This window comes from Bubalus bubalis, chromosome 3, assembly GCF_019923935.1.
Source record: "Bubalus bubalis isolate 160015118507 breed Murrah chromosome 3, NDDB_SH_1, whole genome shotgun sequence".
Taxonomy (NCBI): Eukaryota; Metazoa; Chordata; class Mammalia; order Artiodactyla; family Bovidae; genus Bubalus; species Bubalus bubalis.
In genome coordinates this window covers 144,186,778-144,199,912 of record NC_059159.1, presented here as the reverse complement: position 1 = coordinate 144,199,912, position 13,135 = coordinate 144,186,778, and the positions used below count along the sequence as shown (strand labels likewise).

Here is a 13,135-nt window from a genome sequence, read left to right as displayed (position 1 = left end):
TTCAATATTACCCAAACACTATCTGAGCACTTTGAGCAGTTTTCCACTTGAGGGGTCATTCACCAAAGGTGTCAATGAATATAAAGATTTCTAGAACCAGCTTTAAGATTCCAATAGATGTTTATAAATTAAGACATTCCTTATGGACATTCAGTTTAGTTCAGTTTAGTTGCTCAGTCGTGTCTGACTCTTTGCGACTCCATGAATCGCAGCACACCAGGCCTCCCTGTCCATCACCAACTCCCGGAGTTCACTCAAACTCACGCCCATTGAGTTGGTGATGCCATCCAGCCATCTCACCCTCTGTCGTCCCCTTTTTCTCCTGCCCCCAATCCCTCCCAGCATCAGAGTCTTTTCCAATGAGTCAACTCTTCGCATGAGGTGGCCAAAGTACTGGAGTTTCAGCTTTAGCATCATTCCTTCCGAAGAACACCCAGGGCTGATCTCCTTTAGAATGGACTGGTTGGATCTCCTTGCAGTCCAAGGGACTCTCAAGAGTCTTCTCCAACACCACAGTTCAAAAGCATCAATTCTTCGGCGCTCAGCTTTCTTCACAGTCCAACTCTCACATCCATACATGACCACAGGAAAAACCATAGCCTTGACTAGACGGAACTTTGTTGACAAAGGAATGTCTCTGCTTTTTAATATGCTATCTAGGTTGGTCATAACTTTTCTTCCAAAGAGTAAGCGTCTTTTAATTTCATGGCTGCAGTCACCATCTGCAGTGATTTTGGAGCCCCCCAAAATAAAGTCAGCCACTATTTCCACTGTTTCCCCATCTATTTGCCATGAAGTGATGGGACCGGATGCCATGATGTTCGTTTTCTGAATGTTGAGCTTTAAGCCAACTTCTTCACTCTCCTCTTTCACTTCCATCAAGAGGCTCTTTAGTTCTTTACTTTCTGCCATAAGGGTGGTGTCATCTGCATATATGAGGTTATTGATATTTCTCCTGGAAATCTTGATTCCAGTTTGTGCTTCCTCCAACCCAGCGTTTCTCATGATGTACTCTGCATATAAGTTAAATAAACAGGGTGACAATATATAGCCTTGACGTACTCCTTTTCCTATTTAGAACCAGTCTGTTGTTCCATGTCCGGTTCTAACTGTTGCTTCCCGACTTGCATAAAGGTTTCTCAAGAGGCAGGTCAGGTGGTCTGGTATTCCCATCTCTTTCAGAATTGTCCACAGTTTATTGTGATCCAACAGTCAAAGGCTTTGGCATAGTCAATAAAGCAGAATAAATGTTTTTCTGGAACTCTCTTGCTTTTTCCATGATCCAGTGAATGTTGGCAATTTGATCTTTGGTTCCTCTGCCTTTTCTGAACCCAGCTTGAACATCTGGAAGTTCACGGTTCACGTATTGCTGAAGCCTGGCTTGGAGAATTTTGAGCATTACTTTACTAGTGTGTGAGATGAGTGCAACTGTGTGGTAGTTTGAGCATTCTTTGGGATTGGAATGAAAACTGACCTTTTCCAGTCCTATGGCCACTGCTGAGTTTTCCAAATTTGCTGACATATTGAGTGCAGCACTTTCACAGCATCATCTTTTAGGATTTGCAATAGCTCAACTGGAATTCCATCACTTCCACTTAGCTTTGTTCATAGTGATGCTTCCTAAGGCACACCTGACTTCACATTCCAGGATGTCTGGCTTTACGTGAGTGATCACACCATTGTAACTATTTGGGTTGTGAAGATGTTTTTTGTATAGTTCTTCTGTGTATTCTTGCCACCTCTTCTTAATAAAGCAGATACCACAGATATAAAAAGGATCATAAGAGACTACTATGAATCATTTTATACCAACAAACTGGACAACTAGATGAAATTTATCATGTATCACTCTTAGAAACATACAACCTACTAAGACTGAATCACAGTCTTAGTGATTCAGTTTTCTATTTTTTTATTTCTAAGAAATAGAAAACATGAACACAACAGCTCCAAGTAAGGAAATTGAATCAGTAACCAAAAACCTCCAAATAAAAGTTCAGGAACAGACAGCTTCACTGGTAAAATCTACCAAACTTTCAATGAAGAATTAACGCTAATTCTTGTCAAACTCTTCAAAAAAATGCAAGAGCCTGACATGCTTTCAAACTTACTTTATGAGGTCTGATACCAAAATCAGATCAGGATACCACAAGAAAGGAAAATTATAGGCTATCTCCCTGATGAACATAAATACAAAAATCCTCAGTGAGATATTAGCAAACTGAATCCAACAGTACATTAAAATGACCTTACACTTTGGACAAGTGAGATTTATCCCAGGGATACAAGGATGATTCAACATATGCATATCAATCACATGATACACCATAGTGACAAAATGAAGAATAAAAATCATATAGTCATCTCAATGGAGCAGAAAAAGCATTTCAAGAAATTCAACATCTGTTTATGATAAAAACTCAACAAATTTGGTATAAAGGGAACATGCATCAGTAAAGGCTATATATAACCAGCACTCGGAGAAGGCAATGGCAGCCCACTCCAGTACTCTTGCCTGGAAAATCCCATGGATGGAGCCTGGAAGGCTGCAGTCCATGGGGTCGCTGAGGGTCGGACATGACTGAGCGACTTCACTTTCACTTTTCACTTTCATGCATTGGAGAAGGAAATGGCAACCCACTCCAGTATTCTTGCCTGGAGAATCCCAGGGATGGGGAAGCCTGGTGGGCTGCCGTCTATGGGGTCAAGCAGAGTTGGACACGACTGAAGTGACTTAGCAACAGCAATAACCAGCACACAGGCAAGATCATACTGAATGGTGAGAATTGAAAATTTGGCATGTAAGACAAGGCAAAGAAACAGGGATGCCCACTTCACAGCTTTTATTCCCATAGCACTGAAAGTCCTAGCAAGAGGGGGAAAAAATCCAAACTAGAAAGGAAGTAAATTGTCGCTATTTCCCAAACATAGAAATATGTAAAAACCCTAACCACTCCACCAGAAAACTGAAAAAACTGATAGAAAAACTGAGCAAAGTTACAGGATATTCAATCTAATACAAAAAACTTGTTGTATTTTTATATACTAACAACAAACTATTAGAAAGAGAAATTAATCAAACAATCCCATTTATAATTGTATCAAAAAGAATAAAACTAGGAAAAATTTAAACAAAGAAATAAAAGACTTGTACATTGAAAACGAAGAGATCTTGATTAAAAAATTTTTAATGTCATAGATAAGTGGAAAGAAAATCCATGCTCATGGATGAATAAATAGTTAAGAAATCAATAAATGCTGCTGAAAAAACTGGATACCACATGCAAAAGAATGAAACTGGGCTACTATCTTATACCACACACAAAAATGAACTCAAAATGGATTGAAGATTTGAAACTAAGACCTGAAACCATAGAACTTCTGAGGAAAACACAGGCTGTAAGCTCTTTAACATCTTGACAATGATTTTTTTGAATTAACACCAAAAGCAAGAACAAAAAAGCAGGACTACATCAAACTAAAAAGCTGCCCAGCAAAGGAAATCAACAAAATGAAAATGAAACCTACTGAATGGAAGAAAATATTTGCAGATCACATATATAACAAGGGGTTAATATCCAAAGTATATGAAGACTGCAACAGCAGAAAATCAAACAATTAGCATCATTTGCAAGACAATAGACTAAAAAAATAGTGTATTGTAAGCAAAATACTGGAAACTTTTTTGTCTAATTACCAATGAAATTGCAGCTGATTCTGGTATTATGATTGCTAGAAAAATCATCTTTCTCTGCCTTAATCTGATAATGAATTGTATATAGAATGACTAAAGTTCTATCATACAAGATTGTGGTATTATTAAAGTTTTGCCAAACAAGATAGTAATATTTGATTCATCTTCATAAAGACTGAGTTTCAATCTTAACAGCCCAAATCTAAATAATCATTCCAAGAATTAGTATTTGAAATGCAAAGTTTGTATCTTTTCCTCTAGGAATTTATTCTTGGCACAAAACCTTTATTTTACACATTCTTAGATGATTTATTCACCCCTGAAAATGTTAAAAATATATGTAAGATGTATCATGTAACACACACACATAACTCAAACTCATCATCACTCCTTAACTGATAACATTTAGATTCATTAAAAGGATATTTTAAAGTGGTTCTAACATTAATTTTTCAGGATTCCACTGCAATTTTGGCATGAGCATAATAAATACAAGGAAATTTATTTCTCTTCCAGCTATTTCATAGACTATCTTTTAAAAATGCACAGTTTTAAATCAATCAAGTTCACACAGGCTTCGGAGGGATATTGTAGGATATCACTGGTAATCTCATCAAAACCCTTCTTTATAGAATTCCAGTTCTAATGACCAACTAAATTCATTTATTGATGTCATTAAAACAAAAGAATATAAAAATATATATCTAATAGTGGTAAAATGCTTGGAAGGGCACTAGAAAATACCCTTCATAACATTTTTGAAGACATATTTGAGGACCTGAGGAATTCATCCTTTACCTATGTAAAAGAAAACTCTTCCCTACCCCCCAAAAAACCCCATAAAGTGTATTTTCCTAGAAGAAACCTAAATACAACAACAACCAACAAGATAAAACAATAATACAAGCTCAACAAAGAACAGGCAGTTGGAAGGACTGGGTCATGCAAAGTAATGGCATGTTAAATGTAAATAGATTAAATTATTCAACTAAAAGAGTGTGGTTGATTAGATTAAGAAAAAAAAAAAAAGACCAAATATATACTACCTACAAGAGATTCACTTCAGCTTTAAAGACACATATAGACTGAAGATGAGTGAATGGAAAATGATATTCCATGCAAATGGGAACCAAAAAAAAGCAGGCATAGCTCTTTTATGTCATACAAAATAGGCTTTAACCCAAGCTCTGTAATGAAAGATGATGCTATGAAAGTGCTGTGCTCAATATGCCAGCAAATTTGGAAAACTCAGCAGTGGCCCCAGGACTGGAAAAGGTCAGTTTTCATTTCAATCCCAAAGAAAGGCAATGCCAAAGAATGCTCAAACTACCACACAATTGCACTCATCTCACACGCTAGTAAAGTAATGCTCAAAATTCTCCAAGCCAGGCTTCAGCAATACGTGAACTGTGAACTTCCAGATGTTCAAGTTGGTTTTAGAAAAGGCAGAGGAACCAGAGATCAAATTGCCAACATCCGCTGGATCATCAAAAAAGCAAGAGAGTTCCAGAAAAACATCTATTTCTGCTTTATTGACTATGCCAAAGCCTTTGACTGTGTGGATCACAATAAACTGTGGAAAATTCTTCAAGAGATGGGCATACCAGACCACCTGACCTGCCTCTTGAGAAACCTCTATGCAGGTCAGGAAACAACAGTTAGAACCAGACATGGAACAACAGACTGGTTCCAAAAAGGAAAAGGATTACATCAGGGCTGTATACTGTCACCCTGCTTATTTAACTTATATGCAGAGTACATCATGAGAAATGCTGGGCTGGAAGAAGCACCAGCTGGAATCAAGACTGCAGGGATAAATATCAACAACCTCAGATATGCAGATGACACCACCCGTATGGTAGAAAGTAAAGAGGAACTAAAAAGCCTCTTGATGAAAGTGAAAAAGATAGCTTAAAGCTCAACATTCAGAAAACGAAGATCATGGCATCTGGTCCCATCACTTCATGGCAAATAGATGGGGAAACAGTGGAAACAGTGTCAGACCTATTTTTTTGTGCTCCAAATCACTGCAGATGGTGACTGCAGCCATGAAATTAAAAGACGCTTAACTCCTTGGAATAAAACTTATGACCAACCTAGATAGCATATTAAAAAGCAGAGACATTACTTTGCCAACAAAGGTCCATCTAGTCAAGGCTATGGTTTTTCCAGAGGTCATGTATGGATGTGAGAGTTGGACTGTGAAGAAAGCTGAGCGCCGAAAAATTGATGCTTTTGAACTGTGGTGTTGGAGAAGATTCTTGAGAGTCCCTTGGACTACAAGGAGATCCAACCAGTCCATTCTAAAGGAGATCAGCCCTGGGTGTTCTTTGGAAGGAATGATGCTAAAGCTGAAACTCCAGTGCTTTGGCCACCTTATGTGAAGAGTTGACTCACTGGAAAAGACTCTGATGCAGGGAGGGATTGGGGGCAGGAGAAAAAGGGACGGCAGAGGATGAGATGGCTGGATGGCATCACTGACTCGATGGACGTGAGTTTGAGTGAACTCCGGGAGTTGGTGATGGACAGGGAGGCCTGGCGTGCTGCGATTCATGGGGTTGCAAACAGTCGGACACGACTGAGTGACTGAACTGAACAACTATATTTATACACCCAATATCAGAATATCTAAACATATAAAGCAAATTATTAACAGCCCTGAAGAGAAAAAAAAGGTCAGCAATAAGCGACTTCAACACTTCACCTTCAACTATGGATCACTCAGAGAGGAGCACTGAACTTAAACTATGCTTGGATCAGACTGACCCAGTGACACACACAAGATGCATCTAATAATAGCAGAATACATATTCTTCTCAAGCACATATGGAACATTCTCCAGGACAGACAAAATGTTAGAACACAAGACAAATCTTAATAAACTTTAGAAGACTAAAATCATATCAAACATCTTATCTGACCTCAATGGTATAAAATTAATCAAAGGGGAAAACTAAAAAATTCACAAATAAGTGGAGATTAAATAAAATGCTCCTCAACAACCAGTGGGTTGAAGAAGAAATAAAAAATGAATTTAAAAATACCTAAGACAAATGAAAACTGAAATAGAACATACCAAAACATATGGGACACAGCCAAAGGAGTTATGAGAGGGAAGTATACAGTGATAAGTGCCTACACATACACACACAAAGATATCATATAAACAACTAAAATTTACACCTCAAGAATTTAGAAAAAGAACAAATTAAGCTCAAAGTTAGTAAAGGGGAAGAAATAACAAAAAATCAGAAAGTATAAATGAAATAGAGAATAGACAATAGAAAAGATGAATAAAACTAAGGGCTGCTTTTTTTTTTTTAAAGATACACAAAACTGACACCTTTAGACTAAGAAAAAGAGAGAAGATTCAAATAAATATAATTAGAATGAAGGGCACATTACAAATAATAACGCAGAAATAAAGAATAATAAAAATTACTCTGCATAATCATATACCAACAAATCAGATAAGCCAGAATAAATGGTAGGTAGAAATAAATTCCTATAAACATACAACCTACCAAGACTGAATCATGAAGAAACAGAAAATCTGAACAGAAGAATTACTGGTATGAAGATTCAATCAGTAACCAATACCTCCAAACAACAAAAATCTAGGACCAAACACCTTCGCTGGTAAATTCTACCAAATAAAACCAGTTCTTTGCAAATTCTTCCAACAACAACAACAAAAAGGAGATGATGCTTCCAAACTCATTCACAAAGCCAGCATTATCCTGATACCAAAACCAGGTAAGGATACCACAAGAAAGGAAAACAGGCTAATATGCCCAATGAACGTAAATGCAAAAAATCTTCAATGAAGTATTAGCAAACTAAATTCAACAATACATTAAAAGGATCATACACCATCAAGTGCGATTTATTCCAGGGATACAAGGATGGTTCAACATACTCAAATCAATATGAAGACGAAGTGAAAAACAGTACTTGAACTCTTGAAAACTTAAAACACATTAAGAATTATAATGTTTCATTAGGGTCAAATTAAATTTGACACTAAGAATGTGTTTATACTACTGAAAATAATAGGAAATTTAAAGTAACTATAATTATTACTAATAATACCTTAGGCCAATGCTTCTCAAAATTTTACACTGAAATGCCCCAAATTATAGACAAGAGTCTATAGACAAGACCTTCTCAGAAATTCTATGTATGAGAATTATATAAAAGATATGGTTTTACAACTTGTAGAAAGTAGTTTATTACCATAATATGATAAGGATTTCATGAAATCACTTCAACTTTATTTTTATCCAGTTTCCTGGATGCTGAGGACAAAAGTCAGACACATACCTCTGCGTTTGTGTGTGTGTGCGTGCGCATGCACGCTCACAAGCTCAGTTGCACAGTCATGTTCAACTCTTTGCGACTCTGTGGACTATAGCCCATTGAGCTCCTCTGTCCATAGAGTTTTCCAGGCAAAAATACTGGAGCAGGTTGCCATTTCCTACTCCAGGGGATCTTCCTGATCCAAGGATTGAACCCGCATCTCCCCTGTCTCCTGCACTGGCAGGTGGATTCTTTACCACTGAGCCACCCAGGAAACCGCACACATACCTACAATACACCTTTTTTGTGGATTTCATTTTTTTTTAAAGAAATCTTTTATTTTTTTATAAGAATTATGTATAAGATATTCATAAATGTATATTTACAAAGGAGAAAGCTTAAGAATGGTTATGAATAGCATTAACAGTCACATGGTCACGGACAGACAAGCCTAGATCTTAGCTTTTCTGACTCCAACTTCAATGGCCCTTGTTCAAGGAAGATTTGTTTCATATTTTCAGGAGGTGGTTATTTTGCTAAGCAACTTCATCAGGACATAACTTTGATAGAAATATCTACAACTGTCTGTTTTTCATTCTCAAATAAATAAAACAATACAATGGACTTCAATTAACTTCACATACACATTCATAGAAATTTAACAAATTAATCAAATTAACTGAAAATCTTGACAAGCAAAAGATTGAAAGCTTCCCCAAAATTCAAACAAATTATATTTTACTATTTTGAGAGTAAATCAAATCTAATTTAAGGATGAAACTGGTAATCCTTCAGAAATTAGGTTTATAAAACAAACATTTAGTGTCTATAAATTCGTTTTAAATTTATACTATAATGTGTTAATGTTTCAAGGTTTCTATACACCTTTGCAATACCAGCTTCATAAAGTTTACATTTCTAGATATCTTACCTTTTTTGCTGTAGAAGGGGGATCCTTTTTCATATTTCTCAGTAAAAACTCTGGCATGTTATTTTCAATATCTTCACGAGTTCCCTTTTTACCCAAAACTGCAGCTAAGAATGAAATAACCTAGGGAGGAAAAAATCCAACAGTTTTAATCACTGTGTATTGTGATGGACGAAATTTTATGACTCACATGAATAGCTACTCAATTAGGGAAAATATGAGTGTGTGCAAATAGATTTGCTAGGAAGAAAAACAATATGAACCACTAATATTGGTTTTCTTTATTTGCATTAATAAACATATAATATAAAAGTTACCACTGAATGCAGTAAAACAAAAGTCCTCACAGTGCCATCTCTTCCACGATAATTCTTTAAATAGATACATTTTGCTGAAGTACAGTTGACTTACAATGTTGTGCACTCTACGAATTCTTTCTCAGTCTCATTAGCTGAGATATTTTCTTATGTATTTCTATTCATGGAATCTATCTCATTATTGGCTATTACAATAAACTATGTACATTCCTTTTTCCTTGTAGAAAACAAACTCCTTAAGGGAATAATATTTGGTTATTAAGTTTGTCTATTTTTCTGTATCCAATAAATATAGGTAACTCAAGGATGCATATTACAATACCTAAGGTAATCACTAGAGAAAAATACAACAGTGTGTAACTACTAATCTACTGTGGGAAGAATAATAGAATAATATGAACAATCTATACAAAAAGAGGACGAAAATGAATAGATGACATGCAATAATTAAAAAGCATATAGTAAAACAGTAGGTTTAAATCTAACTATATTTAGATGGATATATGTAAATGTATAATTGAACCACTTTTCTGTACATCTGAAACTAACACATCGTAAATCAACTGTACTCCAATATCAAATAAAAATTTTATAATAAATAAATCTAAATATATTAGAAAGTGAATTACATGGAAATAGACTAAATAGTTTAATTAAAAGACAAAAGATTTTCAGAAACATAAAACATGTGTGCTTTACACACAAAAAACCTAAGCCATAGAGAAAATAGTAAGTGAAAAAATGAAAAAAGATAGATCATGCAAACAAAAACCAAAGAAAGTTAATATAGTTATATTAATATCAGATAAGTGAAGTCACTCAGTCGTGTCCAACTCTTTGCGACCCCATCGACTGTAGCCTACCAGGCTCCTCCCTCCATGGGATTCTCCAGGCAAGAGTACTGGAGTGGGGTGCCATTTCCTTCTCCAGGGGATCTTCCCGACCCAGGGATCGAACCCAGGGATTGAACCCAGGTCTCCCGCATTCCAGGCAGATGCTTTAACCTCTGAGCCACCAAGCATTACTAAATTACAGAGGGACACGATAGTGATAAAAATTATTTCACTTGCAAGTTATAAGAAGTGTAAATTATTAAAGAAAAAAATCTACTGAAACAAAATAAGTAGACAAATTTATAAGCCCAGTGGTATATTTTGAAATAACTTAATAAGATAAAATAATCAGTAAAGATATAGAATGTATTAGTAAAATGATAAACAAACTTGACCTAATATAAATCTGAAAGACGATGGTAAACTATAGCAAAACATACTTTATACTTAAAGTACACATAAAATATTTACCAAAATTGATATGGAAAGTCATAGAACAAATCTTAATCCGTCCAATAGACAAAAATCATACAGATTATGTTCTTTGGTCACAGTATAAGAAATTAAAAAATATAAACAGAAAATACCCAAATATTTGAAAAGTAAGGAATATATTTTAAACTAGAATTCACAACGGAAATTAGAAAATATTTAAGATGAATAACAGTGTATAATAATCACATATTAAACTTATGAAATACACTTAAATACATGCCTTATGGACTTAAATGCATACGGAAAACATTAGGACATAAGAGGAGCTGTTAATAAAATACCTAACCATAGATCTGAAAAATTTATAAAAATAACAGAATTTATTTCAATGAAAATTTTATTTAAATTTTAAGAAAACTTAAATATACAAAAATAGAATTATAAAACATGAAAAAGCATAAAATAAAAAGGACTGACAAAGCCAAATGATCATACTATGAAAAGATTTTTTAAAGTGATAACTCCCTAGAAAATTGATAAAAGGAAAAAGAGACACTAAGAGAACAGGCAAACACACAAAAAAATATGTATAGTACAAAATAAACAATGTTATGTTAATACCTGTGAAATTTTAGGTGAAATGGAAAACCAGAACTTACCAACAATGAAACAAGAAACAGAAATTTTACATACTCAAATAACTATTCAGTTCAGTTCAGTCGCTCAGTTGTGTCTGACTCTTTGTGACCCATGAATCGCAGCACACCAGGCCTCCCTGTCTATCACCAACTCCCGGAGTTCACTCAAACTCATGTCCATCTAGTTGGTGATGCCATCCAGCCATCTCATCCTGTCATCCCCTTCTCCTCCAGCTCCCAATCCCTCCCAGCATCAGGGTCTTTTCCAATGAGTCAACTCTTCGCATGAGGTGGCCAAAGTACTGGAGTTTCAGCTTTAGCATCACTCCTTCCAAAGAAATCCCCAGGGCTGATCTCCTTTAGAATGGACTAGTTGGATCTCCTTGCAGTCCAAGGGACTCTCAAGAGTCTTCTCCAACACCACAGTGCAAAAGCATCAATTCTTCGGCGCTCAGCTTTCTTCACGGTCCAACTCTCACATCCATACATGACCACTGGAAAAACCATAGCCTTGACTATGGCAAGTACTTTGCCAAGACCTTACTTGGCAAAGTAAGGTCTCTGCTTTTCAATATGCTATCTAGGTTGGTCATAACTTTCCTTCCAAGGACTAAGCGTCTTTTAATTTCATGGCTGCAGTCACCAACTACAGTGATTTTGGAGCCCCCAAAAATAGGTCTGACACTGTTTCCACTGTTTCCCCATCTATTTCCCATGAAGTGATGGGACCAGATGCCAAGATCTTAGTTTTCTGAATGTTGAGCTTTAAGCCAACTTTTTCACTCTCCCCTTTCACTTTCATCAACAGGATTTTAGTTCCTCTTCACTTTCTGATGTAAGGGTGGTGTCATCTGCATATGTGAGGTTATTGATATTTCTCCCGACAATCTTGATTCCAGATTGTGCTTCTTCCAGCCCAGCATTTCTCATGATGTACTCTGCATAGAAGTTAAATAAGCAGGGTGACAATATACAGCCTTAACATACTCCTTTTCCTATTTGGAACCAGTCTGTTGTTCCATGTCCAGTTCTAACTGTTGCTTCCTGACCTGCATATAAGTTTCTCAAGAGACAGGTCAGGTGCTCTGGTATTCCTATCTCTTTCAGAATTTTCCACAGTTTATTGGGATCCACACAGTCAAAGGCTTTGGCATAGTCAATAAAGCAGAAATAGATGTTTTTCTAGAACTCTCTTGCTTTATTGATGATCCAGCAGATATTGGCAATTTGATCTCTGGTTCCTCTGCCTTTTATCAAACCAGCTTGAACATCTGGAAGTTCATGGCTCACGTATTGCTGAAGCCTGGCTTGGAGAATTTTGAGCGTTCCTTTCTAGTGTGTGAGATGAGTGCAATTGTGCGGTAGTTTGAGCATTCTTTGGCATTGCCTTTCTTTGGGATTGGAATGAAAATTGACCTTTTCCAGTCCTGAGGCCACTGCTGAGTTTTCCAAATTTGCTGACATATTGAGTGCAGCACTTTCACAGCATCATCTTTCAAGATTTGGAATAGCTCAACTGGAATTCCATCACCTCCACTAGCTTTGTTCATAGTGATGCTTCCTAAGGACCACTTGACTTCACATTCCAGGATATCTGGCTCTAGGTAAGTGATCATACCATCGTGATTATCTTGGTTGTGAAGATCTTTTTTGTACAGCTCTTCTGTGTATTCTTGCCACCTCTTCTTAATATCTTCTGCTTCTGTTAGGTCCATACCATCTCTGTCCTTTATCAAGCCCATCTTTGCATGAAATGTTCCCTTGGTATCTCTAGTTTTCTTGAAGAGATCTCTAGTCTTCCCCATTCTGTTGTTTTCCTCTATTTCTTTGCATTGATTGCTGAGGAAGGCGTTCTTATCTCTCCTGGCTATTCTTTGGAACTCTGCATTCAGATGCTTATATCTTTCCTTTTTTCCTTTGCTTTTCGCTTTTCTTCTTTTCACAGCTATTTGTAAGGCCTCCCCAGACAGCCATTTTGCTTTTTTGCATCT

At 36.2% G+C, this 13,135-nt stretch overlaps 1 protein-coding gene across 3 annotated transcripts in view; it reads right to left on the bottom strand.

Annotated features, from left to right (window-relative positions):
• The window catches only part of ERCC6L2 (ERCC excision repair 6 like 2), a 152,664-nt gene that overhangs the window by 125,483 nt on the left and 14,046 nt on the right, over positions 1-13,135 (bottom strand). For all 3 annotated transcript variants that reach the window (XM_006063073.4, XM_006063074.4, XM_025282007.3), the window contains one exon: positions 8,925-9,044. In XM_006063073.4, coding sequence (XP_006063135.3) covers positions 8,925-9,044 — 120 coding nt within the window. Of the gene's footprint in view, positions 1-8,924; positions 9,045-13,135 lie in introns of those variants that run through there.